The sequence below is a fragment of the Pristiophorus japonicus genome, chromosome X, assembly GCF_044704955.1.
Source record: "Pristiophorus japonicus isolate sPriJap1 chromosome X, sPriJap1.hap1, whole genome shotgun sequence".
Classification (NCBI taxonomy): domain Eukaryota; kingdom Metazoa; phylum Chordata; class Chondrichthyes; family Pristiophoridae; genus Pristiophorus; species Pristiophorus japonicus.
The window spans coordinates 31,634,926-31,658,101 of NC_092010.1; the positions used below are offsets into that span (position 1 = coordinate 31,634,926).

At 54.8% G+C, this 23,176-nt stretch overlaps 1 protein-coding gene across 1 annotated transcript in view; it reads right to left on the minus strand.

Annotated features, from left to right (window-relative positions):
- Positions 1-3,449: 3,449 nt before the first annotated feature.
- Positions 3,450-23,176, minus strand: part of prph (peripherin) — a 36,826-nt gene continuing 17,099 nt past the window's right edge. Inside the window, exons 3-10 of the mRNA XM_070869341.1 lie at positions 20,756-20,851; positions 15,720-15,881; positions 14,749-14,874; positions 9,106-9,326; positions 6,915-6,966; positions 6,490-6,493; positions 6,086-6,159; positions 3,450-3,683 (exon numbers count right to left, since the gene is read on the minus strand). Coding sequence (XP_070725442.1) covers positions 3,636-3,683; positions 6,086-6,159; positions 6,490-6,493; positions 6,915-6,966; positions 9,106-9,326; positions 14,749-14,874; positions 15,720-15,881; positions 20,756-20,851 — 783 coding nt within the window. The 3' untranslated portion in view covers positions 3,450-3,635. The remainder of the gene's footprint in view (positions 3,684-6,085; positions 6,160-6,489; positions 6,494-6,914; positions 6,967-9,105; positions 9,327-14,748; positions 14,875-15,719; positions 15,882-20,755; positions 20,852-23,176) is intronic.

Genomic DNA, 23,176 nt, shown 5'->3' on the forward strand with positions numbered 1-23,176 from the left:
GCACCGTGGCTGCAGGGTGTACCATCTACACGATGCACTGCAGCAACTCGCCAAGGCTTCTTCGGCAGCACCTCCCAAACCCGCGACCTCTACCCCCTCGAAGGACAAGGGCAGCAGGCGCATGGGAACACCACCACCTCCACGTTCCCCTCCCAGTCACACACCATCCTGACTTGGAAATATATCGGCCGTTCCTTCATCGTCGCTGGCAGCGATGCCCACATCCCGTGAGTGAATAAACAAAACCACAGGATAGTCAATCGTGTCGTGTGATTGGCTGAATGCCCTCGGGTTCATCCACTCAACAGCAGAGGGCTGTGAACTTCCATTCAGTGCCCAGCAGCTCCAGCGAGGTACGGAATCCCACAGCCACTCGTCGGGGGAGAATTAGCAAAGTGAGACGGCCGTGCTGTCTGATGTCCCAAACAGTGCCCCACCCTCCGTGGGGCTCCCCCCTCTACCTTCCCCCAAACCACCAGCACGTTCTCGTCTCCTCACCGCTACTCTCCGTGTCACGTCATGGACGTGACCTTCACGCAGTCTGCAATGGCCGTGGTTCGTGACACCATTTTGCACTCCGAGCCAAAGCGCCCTTAACCTGCCCCTTCCACCGTGGGGGTGCGGGGCTCCGCCACAACTGGCTGCACGTTTCGCAACAACATCGCTTTTTGATTTCAACTGGACCTCTTTTAGGAATCATCTGCGGCCACTTGCTCTCCTCTGAGGCTTCCCCCCTAGGTTTCTCCCTTCCTCAAAGCCCTTCATGTATCTAACACACTTAGTGTCGGCCCTGTCACTACAGCGGGGGGTGCTAACGAGCGCACGCTCAACTGAAATTCCCCTCGGTGCTTTTACAGCGGAGGTGTGAGCCCCTTTGGTTTAAACGTCTCAACATCTCCGCTAAAACAGCAGAGGGATATTTCAGTCAAACGCCATGTACAACAGTAACAACGCGCGTTCAAACACAATGTGACACTCGTACCCCACGGAATCACTTCAGGGCCGATGAGGCTCTGCTTTAACCGCTTGCGTCCAATGTTCCCTCTCATTTTTTTCCCGTGCGCAGTCCCTTTAAGTCTGCCGCGCGGTATCTTTTCCAGCGGCAGGAGCTGGTGAGCGGACTGCACGGGACCTCCTGATCGATGTGTGGCCGGGAGGCGGGGAGCGTTGGTTGCATTGTGATTCCCCATTCCAGCTCAAGCCCAGAGTCTGACTGTAACACACTAAAATGTCGTGAAAAATGTCTAAAAAGTACTTGGATATGCACTTGAAGTGCCGTAACTGACAGGGCTGCGGACCAAGAGCGGGAAAGTGGGATTCATTGGATAGCTCTTTTATCGGCGGTGGGGACACAATGGGCCGAATGGCCTCCTTCTGTGCCGCAAACATCGATGATTCTGTGAAAAGCAGCACTTCATTCATGATGAATGTGACCTTTCGTTTGTTTATTTGCTTTCGCAACTAAAATTCCACTTAAACCGGACACCACATAAATGTGTACGTCACTCAAAAACGTAACAAAGCTAAACTGAGCGGATTCATTAAAGCAACATAAACTCTTAAAGGCTTTTTGCTACGTTCAAAAGCACTCTCCAAGCAACAGCAAGGCAGAACGTTGTCCCAACGCACTGGCTGCTGCTGGTTGGCAGTGCTCAGCTTCTTAGCTACAATCCTCCAATTTGACAATTCCCCGATTTCCGTCAAAGAATCGTCGGAAAACACCGAGACATTTCCTCCCCCGGAGAGGAGGGAGGGACCCTTTTTTTTTTGTTTGCTATCTCCTGAAGACACTGGCCCTTGCTTGGGATATGGTGCTATGGGGATACGGGAGCATAGTGATGATGTTACTGGCCTTGTAATCCAGAGGCCTAGACTAATCATCTGGAAACCTGAGTTCAAATCCCACCAGGGCAGCTGGGGAATTTAAATTCAATGAATTAAAATAAATTTGGAATAAAAGTATCAGTACTGTTCCTGTTCCTGTTAATGTAAAAACCCATCTGGTTCACTAATGTCCTTTAGGGAAGGAAATCTGCTGCCCTTCCCCAGTTTGGTTGATTTGTGACTCCAGACCCACAGCAACGTGGTTGACTCTTAGCTGCCCTCTGAAATGGTTGAGCGAGGAGACACTTAGTCAAGAAGGCGGGTTACCACCACCTTCCCGCGAATGAATTTTAAAAAAAAATGGATCCTGTCCGCTCATGGCATGTGAGCCTGAATGTTGGGTGTCAGTCAGTTGTTAACCAGAACAAGGGGGCATAACCTTACAATTAGAGCCAGGCCGTTCAGGGGTGATGTCAGGAAGCACTTCTTCACACAAAGGGTCGTGGGAATCTGGAACTCTCTCCCAAAAAGCTGTTGAGGTTGGGGGTTAATTGACAATTTCAAAACTGAGGCTGATAAATTTTTGTTAGGCGAGGGTATTAAGGGATATGGAACCAAGGCGAGTCGAAGAAGTTAAAGTATAGATCAGCCATGATCTAATTGGATGGCGGAACAGGCTCGAGGCACTGAATGGCCTTCTCCTGCTCCTATGGTAACAGGCTCAAGAGGCTGAATGGGCCTCCTCCTGTTTCAAGGAAACAGGCTCGAGGGGACTGAGTGGCCTCCTCCTGTTGCTAAGCAACAAGCTCGGGGGGGTGAATGGCCTCCTCCAGTTGCTAAGCAACAAGCTCGAGGGGGAGTGAATGGCCTTCTCCTCTTTCAATGCAACGGGCTCGAGGGGCTGAATGGGCCTCCTCCTGTTTCAATGAAACAGGCTCGAGGGGGCTGAGTGGCCTCCTCCTGTTGCTAAGCAACAAGCTCGGGGGGAGGTGAATGGCCTCCTCCAGTTGCTAAGCAACAAGCTCGAGGGGGAGTGAATGGCCTTCTCCTGTTTCAATGCAACGGGCTTGAGGGGCTGAATGGGCCTCCTCCTGTTTCAATGAAACAGGCTCGAGGGGGCTGAGTGGCCTCCTCCTGTTGCTAAGCAACAAGCTCGGGGGGGGGGTGAATGGCCTCCTCCAGTTGCTAAGCAACAAATTCGAGGGGGAGTGAATGGCCTCCTCCTGTTTCAATGCAACGGGCTCGAGGGGGGTGAATGGCCTCCTCCTGTTGCTTGAGGGGCTGAATGGCGGCCTCCTCTTGCTAAGCGACAGGCTTGAAGGGGCTGAGTGGCCTCCTCCTGTTCCTATGGTAACAGGCTCGAGGGGCTGAATGGCCTCCTCCTGTTCCTATGGTAACAGGCTCGAGGGGCTGAATGGCCTCCTCCTGTTTCTCGGCTCCTTCCTGTGACTGTTCTGCACAAGTTGCAAGCGGAATATCCACCTGCTCTTTGAAATTAGCTGCTGAATTCGTGACATCATTGAGCGGACTAGTTCATCGGAGATGAGGGGAGCAACATATTTTGAGAATTCCACTTTTTTTTTTAAAGTGTTTGAATAAGGAGCCCATTAGCTGCTTGAGTGTAAAGTGTGTGTCGGGCCTTGGGTTGACTTGCTGCCCAGGGTGAGTTTCCAGGGTTGCAGTGCAATGGAGTGATTGGGAATTGTTACCATTCTGAGCTTTAAATAAGGATAAATGGAAACGAAAAATCAGTCTTCTCTTCTGCTTTGCTCAGCCTGCAAATTCAAACTATCGCTGGAGGCTGTGGCTGTTTAATGATCACGCTCGCTTTGCTGCTCCTTCCTGGATTCACTTACCACCTGCAGAACCATAACACAAAATAAATTACATTGAACAAAATAAGCACCTACAACAGGCAGCAAGTCAAATGAAAGAATCCCGAAACTGCACACAGTTCCTGTAAGGTCAAAAGTCAGGAAATGCTTGGCAGTGAGAGTTCTGATTAAAGAGAACAAACCTATTCATAATCCCAGTTAAACATGTGGGGGGTAAATATTCTGTCTGTGAAACAAAATCGTAAACCCTGTCATTCTTTTCAGCTGGTCAGCCAGAGGGTCCATTTTCTTGATGACTAAGTGTGAGTGTGTTTGTAATTATCTGTTGGAATTCTCCTCGCTACTGCAATGTATTTGCTTCATGGATTCTTTGCTTAAGAATTCATAGCAGCACATTGGCCCAGAAATTCCGGTTAGCCGCTTCCCGCGGGCGATCGGGTAAAAAAACGTTAAAAAGAAGCGCACTTACCTGTTCCTGCTGCGCCCACCCGAGTTTCCGGTCCTGAGGCCCCCACTGACTGCGCGTCGCAGCGCGTGCACATCAGGACATGCGCAGGCCTGGAGCTGCAGTCACATGGCTCTGGGCAGCCAATCAGGTCAAGTATGTTCTCAGTCATAGTAATGGGAACTCCGTAAGTTGGAATTCCCATTGTTATGAATGAGAAACACCGCCCCCCCCCCAAACACACAAAACATTAATAAAAAATAGAAAAAATACACAACATTAATTTAGATTAAAGTTAGTTAAGTATTATTAAAAATATATATTTTTCCGATTTTTACAAAAGGTTTTAAAAATTATGCTTTGAAATAAATCTAACGTAGTGGGCAGGGTTTTAAAAAATAAAATGTGTTTTAAAAATGTTATTGTTTACGTTTTAAGTGTGTTTTAAAACTCTTACGCCTGTAACAGTGGGTGATGCGCGGCTTTTATCAGGCGCAAGAGTTTTGAGGGCATTTGCTGGGCAAGATATGGGTAAATACCGCAATCTTGCCTTTGCGAATGTCCTGGCTGCTGAGATACAGAAGATCAATCAAGCTGGAGCTTGTCAGATCAGAAAAGCCAGTTTACAACGCATGTGCATTGTGCGCTGAAAACCGGCTTTTGCAATGCCTTCCCGGGTCCGTATACACTCCGTCCAGACCCAGGAGGCCTGAATTTCTGCCCCATTGCTATTAAGAACTAGTTGGTTTATTAGCAAAAGGTTTAACAATCACACTACACATTGCCGGTTCATCCACCAGGCTCACAACCACCTGCCTCATCGTGGATCCCCCGAACCCAACTGGCTGGGGTTTTATTGAGTCTTGTGAACATCATGTGACTGGCTAAGCCACTCCCAACTCAACAGCTCTACAACTATTTTGGTATAAAACAATAAATCAAGTGCCCCCTTATTAAAACCGACAAATTAAACAAATTAACCTTTTTGAACTACAGTCAAATTAAAACTTGGTTGCCGGGGGTGATGATGCACTCCAGTCCCTCCGGCGCCCACCTCTCGCGGAAGGCCGCGAGCGTACCGGTGGACACTGCGTGCTCCATCTCCAGGGACACCCTGGCTCGGATGTAGGCACGGAAGAGAGGCAGGCAGTCGGGCTGAACGACCCCCTCGACCGCCCGCTGCCTGGACCGGCTGATGGCCCCCTTGGCCAGACCCAGGAGCAGTCCTACGAGGAGGCTTTCTGATCTTCCCGCTCCCCTCCGCAGAGGGTGCCCAAAGATCAGGAGCGTGGGACTGAAGTAAAGCCAAAATTTGAGGAGCAGGCCCTTTAAATATTGGAATAGGGGCTGCAATCTCACACAGTCAGCGTAAACATGGAACACGGACTCCTCCAGACCGCAGAAATTGCAGGCGACCTGGGAGTCAACAGCTCTACAAACCTGTGAGCATACTCACAGGTGCATACATTGCACCTATCAAGCATCAGAGAAATGGATACCTATTCAAGGCACTCTTGTCTATATCCTGGAGTTTGGTTTGGTGAGTAGAGAGGTTTTGTCCTTTAAGATGCTCCTTAAAACCTACCTCCTTGACCAAGCTTTTGCAGCAATATCTCCTTATGTGGCTCGGTGTCAAATTTTGTCTGGTGACACTCCTGTGAAGCACCTTGGAATGCTTTATACTACATTAAAGGTGCTATGTAGAGGCAAGTTTTTGTTGCATCTACAGCAGGTATCTATCTTGCTGATGGTTGGTGGAGGTATATCTATATCCACATTTTGATGGGTGTGAATTAATCTGAACTCTCATCCCTAGTTTTAAGTTTTGGGTTTGGTTTTGCTGAAAAAGGAAGGCCCTATTCCAGGGAAACGAATCCGATTATTGACATCCCCCAAAAAACCAACATCACTTTTTAAGCATTCCTCGATTCTCCAATCAAAGACAGGAGACACAACAGCTCTTTCAACTTGTAATTCTCACCTTCCCATCGCGGGACTCAATGGTTTTAATTAACACAGTCTTCCTGCTTTGACTATCCGCATTGTGATCGTAGTCTAAAATAGGACAACCAAACACAAACAGGAATTAAGAAAGCAAATGGTACATTGGCCTTTATTACAAGAGGATTTGAGTATAAGAGTAAAGACGTCTTACTGCAATTATATAGGACCCTGGTGAGACCTGTGTGAGTATTGTGTACAGTTTTGGTCTCCTTTCCTAAGGAAGGATATACTTGCCATAGAGGGAGTGCAACAAAGGTTCACCAGACTGATTCCTGGGATGGGGGGATTGTCCTATGAGGAGAGATTGAGTAGACTAGGCCTATATTCTCTAGAGTTTAGAAGAATGAGACGTGACCTCATTGAAACATACAAAATTCTTACAGGGCTTGACAGGGTAGATGCACGGAGGATGTTCCCCCTGGCTGGGGAGTCTAGAACCAGGGGTCACAGTCTCAGAATAAGGGGTCAGCCATTTTGGACTGAGATGAGGAGAAACTTCTTCACTCAGAGGGTGGTGAATCTTTGGAATTCTCTGCCCCAGAGGGTTGTGGAGGCTGAGTCATTGAGTATATTCAAGATAGAGGTCAATAGATTTTGGACTCTAGGGGAATCAAGTGAGATGGGAATCGGGCAGGAAAGTGAGGTTGAGGTTGAAGATCCCTCAACCTCTTATTGAACGGTGGAGCAGGCTCGAGGAGCCGAATGGCCTACTCCTATTTCTTATGTTCTTATGTTATCAAACGGTCTCCAGACACGCTGATGTGAAAGGTGACCATCTTGAACATTTTATGTTTCTAAACCCTCACAGACTCACCTCTAAAGTTGAGAGAAGAAAAGGACTGCACTGGAACTGAAATCCTAGTGAGACAAAGAAAGAGACAAATTTGAGAATATTTTACCTCAAACTTAGCTTCAACAACAACAACTTGTATTTATATAGCGCCTTTAAAGTAGTGAAACGTCCCAAGGTGCTTCACAGGGGTATTATGACATAAAAAATTGACACCAAGTTACATCACATCGGAATTAAGGCAGGTGACCAAAAGCTTGGTCAAAGAGGTAGGTTTTAAGGAGCGTCTTGAAGGAGGAAAGAGAGGTAGAGAGGCAGAGAGGTTTAGGGAGGGAGTTCCAGAGCTTGGGGCCCAGGCAACAGAAGGCACGGCCACCAATGGTGGAGCGATTATAATCAGGGATGCTCAAGAAGGTAGGATTAGAGGAGCGCAGACATCTCGGAAGGTTGTGAGGCTGGAGGAGATTACAGAGATAGGGAGGGGTGAGGCCATGAAGGGATTTGTAAACAAGGATAAGAATTCTGAAATTGAGGCGTTGCTTAACCAGAAGCCAATGTAGGTCAGCGAGCACAGGGGGTGATGGGTGAGCGGGACTTGGTGCGCGTTAGGACACGGGCAGCCGAGTTTTGGATCACCTCTAGTTTACGTAGGGTAGGATATGGGAGGCGGCCAGGAGTGTGTTGGAATAGTCAAGTCTAGAGGTAACAAAGGCGTGGATGAGGGCTTCAGCAACGGATGAGCTGAGGCAAGGGCAGAGACGGGCGATGTTACGGAGGTGAAAATAGGCAGCCTTAGTTACGCTGTGGTCGAAAGCTCATTTCAGGGTCAAATATGACACCAAGGTTGCGAACAGTCTGGTTCAGCCTCAGACAGAAGTTGGGGAGGGGGATGGAGTATTGCAAGGAATTGGTGGGGGATCGGACATCTTTTGATGCTTCCGATTGTGCAACATTGTTGGGTCACAGGTGTAAATCCCCAACTACATAACAGGATCTGTGGTGCTCGGGGACACCCGATTATGATGTCCAGCATTGGCTCCCTTAGGTGTCAGGCCCATTCAAGTAGATTGTTCTGATATATCACAGCACCTTAGGGACCACAATCATGGTTTAATTCACAATCTTTACATTTTCAAACTTTTAGACTGTGCAGGGGCACTCCTGTTATCAACTCCAGCGCCCATAATCTGGGCTGACACTTCACTGCAGTACTGAGGGAGTGCTGCATTGTCTGGGGTGCCAGCATTCAAGTGAGACGTTAAAGCGAGGCCCTGTCTGCCTGTTCAGGTGGCTCAGGTGGATGTTATCGAACCCGTGCCACGATTTGAAGATGAGCAGGGAGGTGGCCTGGTGGTGAGCCGCCTTCTTGAACCGCTGCTGTCCATGTGGTGAAGGTGCTCCCACAGTGCTGTTAGGGAGGGAGTTCCAGGATTGTGACCCATCGACGATGAAGGAACGGCCGCTATATTTCCAAGTCAGGATGGTGTGTGACTCGGAGGGGAACGTGGAGGTGGTGGTGGAGGCAGGTGCCAAGTTTGAGCAGGTCTGTGCCGAGTTAGAGACAATAGGGGCCCAATAGTTGGCAAGCAATTGGAAATTTTGTGCCTCTAGATGTCAAATGGAGACAGTTTGGCCTCTCCATCGCCAACTAGTCTGCTGACACATATCACCTTGGCTCACACACGGAGAATGTCCTCTTAGGCGCGGTACTGGTACAAAGCAAGCGCTCTACTCGGAACTCCTTCACGGCAAATGAGCCAAAGGTGGGCAGAGGAAACGTTACAGGGACACCCTCAAAGCCTCCCTGATAAAGTGCAACATCCCCACTGACGCCTGGGAGTCCCTGGCCAAAGACTGCCCTAAGTGGAGGAAGTGCATCCGGGAGGGCGCTGAGCAGCTCGAGTCTCGTCGCCGAGAGCATGCAGAAATCAAGTGCAGACAGCGGAAGGAGCGTGCGGCAAACCAGTCCCATCCACCCCTTCCCTCAATGACTATCTGTCCCACCTGTGACAGGGACTGTGGTTCTCGTATTGGGCCGTTCAGCCACCTAAGGACTCATTTTTAGAGTGGAAGCAAGTCTTCCTCGATTCCCAGGGACTGCCTATGATGATGGAGTGGCCATCCCCATCGCAACGGGGGCCTGAACCACTAACTGCCATCTAGGATGAAGACAAGTGCAAAGATTGCCCCCAAGCAGCCCAGCTCACCTGCTCTCTTCCCCTTCCAGCAGCTTCCTGTAGGTGGCGATCTCAATGTCCAGGGCCATCTTGACGTTGAGCAGATCCTGATACTCCCTCAGATGCCTCGCCATCTCATCCTTCATGTGGTGAACCTCTTGCTCCAGGCGGCCGATGGTATCCTGGGAGCCAGACGCTTCGAGGGAGAACTGCTCCTCCATCTCGCGCAGCTGCCTCAGCAGCGACTCGTTCTGTGGACAAATACTCAATGCTGTCATCCAAAACGTACGAGGTAGATTCACCTCAGATCGCGCTCGCTGAAAGCATGTACCGCACCATGGGAACGGGACGGGCCTGAGAGGCTAGGAACCAATTGGAAGCCCCGATGAACTCGGGTTGAACTGATCCTATTAACATGCAAGTTGACAACAGCAGCTTCTTTGCGGCCTAGTTTCAATCTGGTGGACCAATAGGAAAAGGCGTTATTGCAGCCTGCGTACATGTTGCTGGTACTCGGGGCTAAATATTTGGTACCAGGGCGGCGGTCACACTCGCCAGGCGCAAAAGTCTTGGCTCTCGCGAGAAATTGGGGTTACCACACCCGCAAGGAAGTGTATCGCAAAATCAAGCGCCCCACTTCATTTCTGGAGCATTAGCGGGGCGCACAGCTCGGGAGCGGGGCGCACTGGGCCGCATCGCGCTGCCGCATAGGAGGGGCTCTTCCCTGAATGAAAGGGAAAGGCCCAAGCTAAATACTCGGCAGGAAAATCAGGGTCCGACCTGGACCACCGGGGAGTGCAGTCCCCAACTGAGCGATTTCCCCGTGCGCCCCCGTTACCATCAGCTGCCACTTCCCCTTTAACTTTCGCCCAGTTAGCGGCCAGCCGGTACGCACCCCCTGAACCTGTCGCTGCCATCGGCCAGAGCAGCTTCAGGGGGCGATGCCCAATATAGGGTCTGGGGCCAATAATGGGGCGAGGGTGCTACCCACTGAGCCATAGCTGACACTGATGACCCAATTTATACTGCCAGTGTGGAACGCTGCCCCCCCCCGCCCCCCACAGCTCGGACTGGTGCAGTGACCCCCCCTCTCCTCCCCCCCCCCCACAGCTCGGACTGGTGCAGTGACCCCCCTCTCCCCCCCCCCCCACAGCTCGGACTGGTGCAGTGACCCCCCTCTCCTCCCCCCCCCCCACAGCTCGGACTGGTGCAGTGACCCCCCTCTCCCCCCCCCCCCACAGCTCGGACTGGTGCAGTGACCCCCTCTCCCCCCCCCCCCCTACAGCTCGGACTGGTGCAGTGACCCCCCTCTCCTCCCCTCCCCTACAGCTCGGACTGGTGCAGTGACCCCCCTCTCCCCCCCCCTACAGCTCGGACTGGTGCAGTGACCCCCCCTCTCCTCCCCCCCCCCCACAGCTCAGACTGGTGCAGTGACCCCCCTCTCCCCCCCCCCCCACAGCTCGGACTGGTGCAGTGACCCCCCTCTCCTCCCCTCCCCTACAGCTCGGACTGGTGCAGTGACCCCCCTCTCCCCCCCCCTACAGCTCGGACTGGTGCAGTGACCCCCCTCTCCTCCCCTCCCCCACAGCTCGGACTGGTGCAGTGACCCCCCTCTCCTCCCCCCCCCCCCACAGCTCGGACTGGTGCAGTGACCCCCCTCTCCCCCCCTCCCCCCCACAGCTCGGACTGGTGCAGTGACCCCCCTCTCCCCCCCCCCCCCCATAGCTCGGACTGGTGCAGTGACCCCCTCTCCCCCCCCCCCCACAGCTCGGACTGGTGCAGTGACCCCCTCTCCCCCCCCCCCCATAGCTCGGACTGGTGCAGTGACCCCCCCTCTCCTCCCCCCCCCCCACAGCTCGGACTGGTGCAGTGACCCCCTCTCCCCCCCCCCCCCACAGCTCGGACTGGTGCAGTGACCCCCTCTCCCCCCCCCCCATAGCTCGGACTGGTGCAGTGACCCCCCCTCTCCCCCCCCCCCCCCCCCACAGATCGGACTGGTGCAGTGACCCCCCTCTCCTCCCCCCCACAGATCGGACTGGTGCAGTGACCCCCCCCCACAGATCGGACTGGTGCAGTGACCCCCCTCTCCTCCCCCCCACAGATCGGACTGGTGCAGTGACCCCCCCCCACAGCTCGGACTGGTGCAGTGACCCCCTCTCCCCCCCCCCCCCCCACAGCTCGGACTGGTGCAGTGACCCCCTCTCCCCCCCCCCCATAGCTCGGACTGGTGCAGTGACCCCCCTCTCCCCCCCCCCCCCCCCACAGCTCGGACTGGTGCAGTGACCCCCTCTCCCCCCCCCCCCCCACAGCTCGGACTGGTGCAGTGACCCCCTCTCCCCCCCCCCCATAGCTCGGACTGGTGCAGTGACCCCCTCTCCCCCCCCCCCCCCCCACAGCTCGGACTGGTGCAGTGACCCCCTCTCCCCCCCCCCCCCACAGCTCGGACTGGTGCAGTGACCCCCTCTCCCCCCCCCCCATAGCTCGGACTGGTGCAGTGACCCCCTCTCCCCCCCCCCCACAGCTCGGACTGGTGCAGTGACCCCCCCCCCACAGCTCGGACTGGTGCAGTGACCCCCCTCTCCCCCCCCCCCACAGCTCGGACTGGTGCAGTGACCCCCTCTCCCCCCCCCCCCCCCCACAGCTCGGACTGGTGCAGTGACCCCCCTCTCCCCCCCCCCCCACAGATCGGACTGGTGCAGTGACCCCCCCCCCACAGATCGGACTGGTGCAGTGACCCCCCTCTCCCCCCCCCCCACAGATCGGACTGGTGCAGTGACCCCCCCCCACAGATCGGACTGGTGCAGTGACCCCCCCCCCACAGATCGGACTGGTGCAGTGACCCCCCTCTCCCCCCCCCCCACAGATCGGACTGGTGCAGTGACCCCCCCCCCCACAGATCGGACTGGTGCAGTGACCCCCCCCCACAGATCGGACTGATGTAGTGACCCCCCCCCACAGATCGGACTGGTGCAGTGACCCCCCCCCCCCACAGATCGGACTGGTGCAGTGACCCCCCCCCCACAGATCGGACTGGTGTAGTGACCCCCCCCACAGATCGGACTGATGTAGTGACCCCCCCCCCACAGATCGGACTGGTGTAGTGACCCCCCCCCACAGATCGGACTGGTGTAGTGACCCCCCTCTCCCCCCCCCCACAGATCGGACTGGTGCAGTGACCCCCCCCCCACAGATCGGACTGGTGCAGTGACCCCCCCCCCACAGATCGGACTGGTGCAGTGACCCCCCCCCCACAGATCGGACTGGTGCAGTGACCCCCCCCCCACAGATCGGACTGGTGCAGTGACCCCCCCCCCACAGATCGGACTGGTGCAGTGACCCCCCCCCCCACAGATCGGACTGGTGCAGTGACCCCCCCCCCACAGATCGGACTGGTGCAGTGACCCCCCCCCCACAGATCGGACTGGTGCAGTGACCCCCCCCCCACAGATCGGACTGGTGCAGTGACCCCCCTCTCCCCCCCCCCACAGATCGGACTGGTGCAGTGACCCCCTCTCCCCCCCCCCACAGATCGGACTGGTGCAGTGACCCCCCCCCCCACAGATCGGACTGGTGTAGTGACCCCCCTCTCCCCCCCCCCACAGATCGGACTGGTGCAGTGACCCCCCTCTCCCCCCCCCCACAGATCGGACTGGTGCAGTGACCCCCCTCTCCCCCCCCCCACAGATCGGACTGGTGCAGTGACCCCCCCCCCACAGCTCGGACTGGTGTAGTGACCCCCCTCTCCCCCCCCCCACAGATCGGACTGGTGTAGTGACCCCCCTCTCCCCCCCCCCACAGATCGGACTGGTGCAGTGACCCCCCTCTCCCCCCCCCCACAGATCGGACTGGTGCAGTGACCCCCCCCCCACAGCTCGGACTGGTGTAGTGACCCCCCTCTCCCCCCCCCCACAGATCGGACTGGTGCAGTGACCCCCTCTCCCCCCCCCCCCCCCCACAGATCGGACTGGTGTAGTGACCCCCCTCTCCCCCCCCCCACAGATCGGACTGGTGCAGTGACCCCCCCCCCACAGCTCGGACTGGTGTAGTGACCCCCCTCTCCCCCCCCCCACAGATCGGACTGGTGCAGTGACCCCCCCCCCCACAGATCGGACTGGTGCAGTGACCCCCCCCCCCCACAGGTCGGACTGATGTAGTGACCCCCCTCTCCCCCCCCCCACAGATCGGACTGGTGCAGTGACCCCCCCCCCACAGATCGGACTGATGTAGTGACCCCCCCCCACAGATCGGACTGGTGTAGTGACCCCCCCCCCACAGATCGGACTGGTGTAGTGACCCCCCCCCCACAGATCGGACTGGTGCAGTGACCCCCCCCCCACAGATCGGACTGGTGCAGTGACCCCCCCCCCCACAGATCGGACTGGTGCAGTGACCCCCCCCCCCACAGATCGGACTGGTGCAGTGACCCCCCCCCCACAGATCGGACTGGTGCAGTGACCCCCCCCCCACAGATCGGACTGGTGCAGTGACCCCCCCCCCCCACAGATCGGACTGGTGTAGTGACCCCCCCCCCACAGATCGGACTGGTGCAGTGACCCCCCCCCCACAGATCGGACTGGTGCAGTGACCGCCCCCCCACAGATTGGACTGGTGCAGTGACCCCCCCCCCCACAGATCGGACTGGTGCAGTGACCCCCTCTCCCCCCCCCCCACAGATCGGACTGGTGCAGTGACCCCCCCCCCACAGATCGGACTGGTGCAGTGACCCCCCCCCCACAGATCGGACTGGTGCAGTGACCCCCCCCCCACAGATCGGACTGGTGCAGTGACCGCCCCCCCACAGATCGGACTGGTGCAGTGACCCCCCCCCACAGATCGGACTGGTGCAGTGACCCCCCCCCCACAGATCGGACTGGTGCAGTGACCCCCCCCCCACAGATCGGACTGGTGCAGTGACCCCCCCCCCACAGATCGGACTGGTGCAGTGACCCCCCCCCCACAGATCGGACTGGTGCAGTGACCCCCCCCCCACAGATCGGACTGGTGCAGTGACCCCCCCCCCACAGATCGGACTGGTGCAGTGACCCCCCCCCCACAGATCGGACTGGTGCAGTGACCCCCCCCCCACAGATTGGACTGGTGCAGTGACCCCCCCCCCCACAGATCGGACTGGTGCAGTGACCCCCCCCCCACAGATTGGACTGGTGCAGTGACCCCCTCTCCCCCCCCCCCACAGATCGGACTGGTGCAGTGACCCCCTCTCCCCCCCCCCCACAGATCGGACTAGTGCAGTGACCCCCTCTCCCCCCCCCCCACAGATCGGACTGGTGCAGTGACCCCCTCTCCCCCCCCCCCACAGATCGGACTAGTGCAGTGACCCCCTCTCCCCCCCCCCCACAGATCGGACTAGTACAGTGACCCCCCCCCCCCCCCCACAGATCGGACTGGTGCAGTGACCCCCTCTCCCCCCCCCCCACAGATCGGACTAGTGCAGTGACCCCCTCTCCCCCCCCCCCACAGATCGGACTAGTGCAGTGACCCCCTCTCCCCCCCCCCCACAGATCGGACTGGTGCAGTGACCCCCTCTCCCCCCCCCCCACAGATCGGACTAGTACAGTGACCCCCCCCCCCCCCCCCCACAGATCGGACTGGTGCAGTGACCCCCAGTTGCATTTATCGATCGGCAGGGTCGTTAGAAGACTTTTGTTCACTTACAGTCCCTCTCAGGGCGTCCAGGTCACAGGTCAGCGTCTGGATCTGACGCCGCGACTCGTTCAGGTCCTGCTTCGTCTGTCTGAGAGTTTCGCTGTTCCGGTTGGCGGCGTCCGTCAGATCGGTAAACTGTTGAACGGAACGAGGACAGAGGCAGTGTAGAGCTCTCCGGACACTCAAGCGAGACAGATAGGATGTGCACTGTGGGACAGCGCCAGGGAGGAAGGAGCTACCCATTGACCCTGGCCCAGAAATTGGGCATCTGTGGACAACGGGTGAGGAAAAGACTGGGCTCAGCCGTGCTGCCCCCCATAAAGAAAAAGACTTGCATTTCTATAGCGCCTTTCACGACCACCGGACATCTCAAAGCGCTTTACAGCCAATTAAGTACTTTTGGAGTGTGGACACTGTTGTAATGTGGGAAACGCGGCAGTCAATTTGCGCACAGCAAGCTCCCACACACAGCAATGTGATAATGACCTGATAATCTGGTTTTTTTTTGTTATGTTGATTGAAGGATAAATATTGGCCAGGACACCGGGGAGAACTCCCCTGCTCCTCTTCGAAATAGTGCCATGGGATCTTTTACATCCACCTGAGAGAGCAGACAGGGCCTCGGTTTAACGTCTCATCCGAAAGGCGGCACCTCCGACAGTGCAGCGCTCCCTCAGCACTGCACTGGGAGTGTCAGCCTAGATTTATGTGCTCAGGTCCCTGGAGTGGGACTTGAACCCACAACCTTCTGACTCCGAGGCGAGAGAGTGCTGCCCACTGAGCCACAGCAGACAAATATTAAAAAAATATCAATTTGAAACGTGGTCACTTTTGAATAAACTTTGCTGAAGTGATTCACACGGAGGTTTGTTGACCTCATGGAATCGCTTGAGGCCTGTCGTGATAGACTTTCACCACCGGACCCGCGGGCGGTGCTCTTCACCGCGGCCAATGCTTCGGGAACTCCGCCGAGTTTGTACCTTGGATTTGTACCACTCCTCGGTCTCCTGCACATTCTTGGTGGCGATGGTCTCGTACTGCGTACGGATCTCCTTCAGTGCTGCAGTCAGATCTGGCTTCGCCACCTCCATCTCGATCTGCACTTGTGAAGCCTGCATGTTCATCTGGAGGTCCCGCAGCTCCTGAAATTGGAAGGGGGCGAGGAACGTGGAAATTTAATTAAAGACAGACTTGCATTTCTATAGCGCCTTTCACGTCCATCGGACGTCCCAAAGCGCTTTACAGCCAATGAAGTGCTTTTGGAGTGTAGTCACTGTTGTATTATAGGAAACGCGGCAGCCAATTTGCGCACAGCAAGCTCCCACAAACAGCAATGTGATAATGACCCAGATCATCTGTTTTAGTGATGTTGGTTGAGGGATAAATATTGGCCAGGAGAACTACCCTGCTCTTCTTCGGAATAGTACAATGGGATCTTTTATGTCCACCTGAGAGAGAGCAGACGGGGCCTGGGTTTAAGGTCTCATCTGAAAGACGGCACCTCCGACAGTGCAGCTCTCCCTCAGCACTGCACTGGAGTGTCAGCCTAGATTTATGTGTTCAACTCTCTGGAGTGGCACTTGAAACCACATGCATCAATAGAATTGCACATGAAGCGTCCATATAGAATGGCTATTGATAATCTCATTTTGACTTTGGAATTCACTAACAAAAAAAAATCAATCACTAATCTATCAAAAATTGATAATTATAGGGACTGGATGTCACAGTGGGTATGACTACTGTCCATTTACATTTATTCAATGCCAACCCAGACAGATGGCATTTTTTTTGTTCACGGGATGTGGGCGACGTTGGCAAGGCGCATTTATTGCCCATCCTTAGTTGCCCTGGGTTGGTGGTGATGGGCCTTTCGCCATAACCACTGTAGTCCGTGTGGGGATGGTGCTCCCACAATCGTGTTAAGGTGGGAATTCCATTGAGCCAGCGACAGTGAAGGAACGACGTATTGCTGTAAAAGGTTCTTAGGGAAGTACTGTGGTTGAAACCTTTTCAGTGGATTCTGTGGCGAGTGTCTCACCTTATGACTCCCCAAAGCCTCTCCACCATCTACAAGGCACAAGTCAGGAGTGTGATGGAACACTCCCCACTTGCCTGGATGAGTGCAGCCCCAACAACACTCAAGAAGCTCGACTCCATCCAGGACAAAGCAGCCCGCTTGATCGGCACCCCATCCACCACCTTCAACACTCACTCCCTCCACCACCGGCGCACCGTGGCTGCAGTGTGTACCATCTACAAGATGCACTGCAGCAACTCGCCAAGGCTTCTTCGGCAGCACCTCCCAAACCCGTGACCTCGACCCCCTAGAAGGACAAGGGCAGCAGGCGCATGGGAACACCATCACCTCCACGTTCCCCTCCAAGTCACACACCATCCTGACTTGGAAATATATCGGCCGTTCCTTCATCGTCGCTGGGTCAAAATCCTGGGACTCCCTCCCGAACAGCACTGTGGGAGCACCTTCACCACACGGACTGTAGCGGTTCGAAACATATCAGATTATGAGGGGACTCGACAAGGTGGATGCAGAGAGGATGTTTCCACTCATAGAGGAAACTAAAATTGGGGACGTAGGGGCTGAAATTGATGGCCTTACCACCGATAGCCGACTGCCACCGAGAACCGACGATATTCCTCTCCGGGTTGAGCCCAGTGCCAGTTTGCACTTGGTCTGGAGCGGGCGGGAGGGGAGAGCCGCCGGGAACTGCCCGCTGACGTCAACGGACGGCCAAGTGGCACAAGTGACCTCCCGCCCGGCGAGATGCCAGATTGGTGCGGGCGGGAGTCAGTGCCAGCGGGGGGAAGGACCGCCGCGGGGAGGCTGGTCTAACCCCCAAGGTAAGTTTAAAAAAACTGGAAAAAGTGGTTCGTGAACCATTTTTTTCACAGCGGCTTTACCTTAATGGGTTCCCTTGAAGGTTTTCCGGGTCATTTTTTTTTTTCCCCAATCATTTTTATTTGAACATCTTCGACTCTCCGTGTGCCCGACTCCATCCTCAGCGGCACTTCGATGGCAAGAGCCTTTGCTGCCATTTGGGAGCTCCCGCCCGCTCCCGCCCCGTTTGACAGCATATGTCGCTCGTTTGTCGCCGGCCCAACTTTTAAATTATTTTTCAGCAATGTCCCGCCCAAAGTGCCGCCCGGTCTCTCGGCGGCCATCTTTTGGGCGGGCCTTTTGGGCGGGCCTTTTGGGTGGGACTTGGGCAGGACTTGGCCTTCACCAAGTTCAGCCCCTATCTCAGAATAAGGGGCCGCCCATTTAAAACTGAGATGAGGAGGAATTTCTTCTCTCAGAGGGTTGTAAATCTGTGGAATTCTCTGCCCCAGAGAGCTGTGGAGGCTGGGTCATTGAATATATTTAAGGTGGAGATAGACAGATTTTTGAACGATAAGGGAGTGAAGGGTTATGGGGAGCGGGCAGGGAAGTGGAGCTGAGTCCATGATCAGATCAGCCATGATCTTATTGAATGGCGGAGCAGGCTCGAGGGGCCAGGTGGCCTACTCCTGCTCCTATTTCTTATGTTCTTATAAGAGGACCTGCTCAAGGGCAATTAGGGATGGACAATAAATGCCAGCCTTGCCAGCGACGTCCACATCCCAGTGAATGAACAAAAAAATAAACATCACAGTGGGCAATGGTCCACAACAGAACAACTGTCCATAATGTGTTACTGGTGAGCACCCTTTGGGCAACGTCACTGAGAGGACCGTGACAATACAGGGTAAGTAGAAATGTCCCACTGGTGACTTATCATCCAGTCTGAGATTGGAGCTGAGGAACAGTGATGCTGTGAAGAGGAGTTCGATAGCTGTTGATACTGGAGATAAAGCTTTCTGTACTACAGCCTGTGTTTGGACAGATTTTTGTTGTGCTTTTACTTTTCATTGTACTTATTCTCAGTTTACATCACAATGGGGTGCGAGGGCCGGGGTGGGGGCATGGAGTCGGGGGGGTAGAGGATACGACACTTAATTTAATGTTCCTCTGTCTTTCATCGGTTGATGAAGATTTCACAAATGTGGTGCCGCATCTCAGGAAGGTTATATTGACCTTAGAGCGCAAATTCACCAAAGTGATGTCAGGGCGAAAAGGGGTAAATTATGAAGACAGGTTAAATAAACTTGCCTTGTCCTAACTCGCACCGAGTCCCGCTCACCCATCACCCCCCTGTGCTCGCTGCCCCGTGTCCTAACTCGCACCGAGTCCCACTCACCCATCACCCCCTGTGCTCGCTTCCCCGTGTCCTAACTCGCACCGAGTCCCGCTCACCCATCACCCCTGTGCACACTGCCCCGTGTCCTAACTCGCACCGAGTCCCGCTCACCCATCACCCCCTGTGCTCGCTGCCCCGTGTCCTAACTCGCACCGAGTCCCGCTCACCCATCACCCCTGTGCACACTGCCCCGTGTCCTAACTCGCACCGAGTCCCGCTCACCCATCACCCCCTTGCTCGCTGCCCCGTGTCCCAACTCACACCGAGTCCCGCTCACCCATCACCCCCTGTGCCCCGTGTCCTAACTCGCACCCAGTCCCATTCACCCATCACCCCCTGTGCTCGCTGCCCTGTGTCCTAACTCGCACCGAGTTCCATTCACCCATCACCCCCTGTGTTCACTGCCCCGTGTCCTAACTCGCACCGAGTCCCATTCACCCATCACCCGCTGTGCTCACTGCCCCGTGTCCTAACTCACACCGAGTCCCGCTCACCCATCACCCCCTGTGCCCCGTGTCCTAACTCGCACCCAGTCCCATTCACCCATCACCCCCTGTGCTCGCTGCCCCGTGTCCTAACTCGCACCGAGTCCCATTCACCCATCACCCCCTGTGCTCGCTGCCCCGTGTCCTAACTCGCACCGAGTCCCATTCACCCATCACCCCCTGTGCTCGCTGCCCCGTGTCCTAACTCGCATCGAGTCCCGCTCACCCATCACCCCCTGTGCTCACTGCCCCGTGTCCTAACTCGCACCGAGTCCCGCTCACCCATCACCCCCTGTGCACACTGCCCCGTGTCCTAACTCACACCGAGTCCCACTCACCCATCACCCCTGTTGCTCGCTGACCTACATTGACTCCCAGTTAAGCAATGCCTCGATTTCAAAATTCTCATCCTTATTTTCAAATCCCTCCATGGCCTCGCCCCTCCCTATCTCTGTAATCTCCTCCAGCCCCACAACCCCCCCGAGATGTCTGCGCTCCTCTAATTCTGCCCTCTTGAGCATCCCTGATTATAATCGCTCCACCATCGGTGGCCGTGCCTTCAGCTGCCTGGGCCCCAAGCTCTGGAACTCCCTCCCTAAACCTCTCCGCCTCTCTACCTCTCTTTCCTCCTTCAAGACGCTCCTTAAACCTACCTCTTTGACCAAGCTTTTGGCCACCTGCGCTAATTTCTACTTATGTGGTTCGGTGTCATTGTTTTATCTCATCACACTCCTGTGAAGCACCTTGGGACGTTTCACTATGTTAAAGGCGCTATATAAATACAAGTTGTTGTTGTTGTCTTCCCTTGAGTATCGATGATTGAGGTGTTTAAAATGATGAAAGGCTTCGATAGGGTAGATACAGAGAAACTATTTCCTCTGCTGGGGGGGGATCCAGACCAAGGGGACATCATCTTAAAATTAGAACCAGGCCTTGCGGGAGTGAAATGAGGATGCACATCTTCCCACAAAGGGAAATCTGAAACTCTCTCCCCCCAAAGACTGCGGACGCTGGGACAATTGGAGCTTAAGACTGAGTTTTGTTGGGGAAAGGTATCAAGGGATGTGGAGGAAAGGCGGGTAAATGGGTTTGAGGTGGAGATCAGCCACGATCTCACTGAATGGCGGGACAGGTTCCAGGGGCTGAATGGCCTCTCCCTGCTCCTGAGTTCCAGGTACAGAGCTTTGAACTGCATTTCGGCCCAGGCAGCAGGGCTGGGTGCAAAGAGGAAAAGGGTTCCATTCCATTTATCGGCCGACAACGAACAAACAAAGCCACACACACCCGGCTCACCTCATCGTGTATCTTCTTGAGAAATTCAATTTCATCCAGTAGGGATTCGATCTTCCTCTCTAGTTCCAGCCTGGCCAAAGTGGCATCATCAACGTCCTGTGGGGTTCGAGTGCAGGGGCAAGAACGGGCAAGGGCAGGAGGGAAGCAGAGCAAGGAAAAAGAAGAGGGAAAAAAACAAAAGAACAAGGGAAAAAGTCAAAATAAAAACATATCGTTAATCCATCTGTTCAAGCTTGTTGAATAGGATTGTTCTCAGTTTTCAGTGATGGATAAAATCATCTTCAGATTAAATTTTCTACCTATCCTTTTGCTAAAAATACAGGTTTGAACGCTCAAGTTTGATGTCAAATTTCTCACTTCAAGTAGCTAAAGTTACTCTGGTTTGGTGGGTTTTCAAAGTCTCAAGTTGGGCAAATGCCATGGACCTTGTGGAAACGGTGACTCTGGTTTCAGGCAGTAATGTGCAATACTCAACAATTCTTCGCATTTCTAACACCTCCGCTATTCCAGTGTCCCCCTTCCCCCGCTGCAATGGAAGTCGGTGAGAGCTCAATCAGACTGAGATGTCCTGTGTGGCTGAACTCTCTGATGGCCTTGAATTCAAGAGGAGGCCGTTCAGCCCCTCGAGCCTGTTCCGCCATCTCACCGAATGGCTGATCTGTATCCTAACGCCATCCACCTCCCTTGGCTCGATGTCCCCTTGGCCAGCAAAAGTCTAATGGTCTCAGATTTAAAATGAATCATTGAGCTTACATCTGCTGCCTTTTGAGGGAGAGAGTTCCACACTTCTATCACCATTTGTGTGAAGAAGTCTCTTTTAAACTCCCTCACGAAAGTCCGCGACCTCTCTCTCCACCTTCAAAACCCTTCTCAAAACCTATTCCTTTGTCCAAGATACTGAGGGGGATTGACAGGGTAGATGCTGGGAGGATGTTTCCCCCGGGGCTGGAGAGTCTAGAACTGGGGGGCACAGTCTTAGGATAAGGGGTCGGCCATTTAGGCCTGAGATGAGGAGGAATTTCTTCACTCAGAGGGTTGTGAATTGTTGGAATTCTCTGCCCCAGAGGGCTGTGGAGGCTGAATCATTGAGTATATTCAAGGCTGAGATCGATAGATTTTTGGACTCTAAGGGAATCGAGGGATATGGGAATCGGGCGGGAAGGTGGAGTTGAGGTCGAAGATCAGCCATGATCTTATTGAATGGCGGAGCAGGCTCGAGGGGCCGTATGGCCTGCTCCTAATTCTTATGTTCTTATGCCATCCCTCTTAATCTCTCCCTCCCTGGCTCGGTGTCCGTGTCCTCATTTATTTCTATTTAGTGACGCACCTTTCGGACATTTTTGCGCGTGAAAGCCAGTGTATGAATGTAAGCTGTGGCTGTTGATGTCACTCACTATCAAGGTCCACATGAAGAATGGCCACGTGGGCATGGTGCCAGCGGGTGGCTGGCACCTGTGGCACCGCATACGTACCAACCGCCAGCGTTGTGCACCGTAGCCGGTGCTTACGGATTGCTTTCACACATCAGCGTTTGCCGGCAAAAATCAACGCTCCAGCTACCATCTGCCCCCTCTTCCAAAGCGACCCGCCATCTTGCCCTGCGATCGTGCCCATCGCTAGCTTGCGCAGTGACGTGTGCCCCGTGCCGCCTGACTCCTCTGCCCAAGGTTCCCCTGGAGAGGCCCACGCCTCTCGTCTGCGCGTCCGTGATCATGGGGGATGGGCACGACAGACAAGCGGCCAGAGGTGACTGCAGCGACTAACCTACCAGCAGCTGGTCAGCTCGAAGCTGGCACTTGCTGGGAGCGCAAGGAGGGAGAATAAGAAGAACTTGCATTTATATAGCGCCTTTCACAACCTCAGGACGTTCCAAAGCGCTTTACAGTCACTGAAGTGTGGTCACTGTTGTAATGCAGGAAACACAGCAGCCAGTTTGCGCACAGCAAGCTCCCACAAACAGCAATGTGATAATGATCACAGATCAACTGGTTTTTTTTTTGTTATGTTGATTGAGGGATAAATATTGGCCAGGACACCGGGGATAACTCCCCTGCTCTTCTTCGAAATAGTGCCGTGGGATTATTTACGCCTGAAAGGGCAGAGGGGGCCTCGGTTTAACGTCTCATCCGAAAGACGGCACCCCCGACAGTGCGGCGCTCCCTCAGCACTGCACTGGGAGTGTCAGCCTAGATTTCAGTGCTCGAGTCCCTGGAGTGGGACTTGAACCCACAACCTTCTGACTCCGAGGCGAGAGAGTGCTGCCCACTGAGCCCCGAAACCAGGCCTACTGCAAATTAAAAATGGCAGGAACTTTCTTTGGGTCGGTCCACTAACGATTGCGGCCTCTGCCCGAAGTTCCATAAATATCCCGACCATGGGAAATGTAGCAGGCGCCTGGGGCCAGTGGGAGGATGTTCTGCC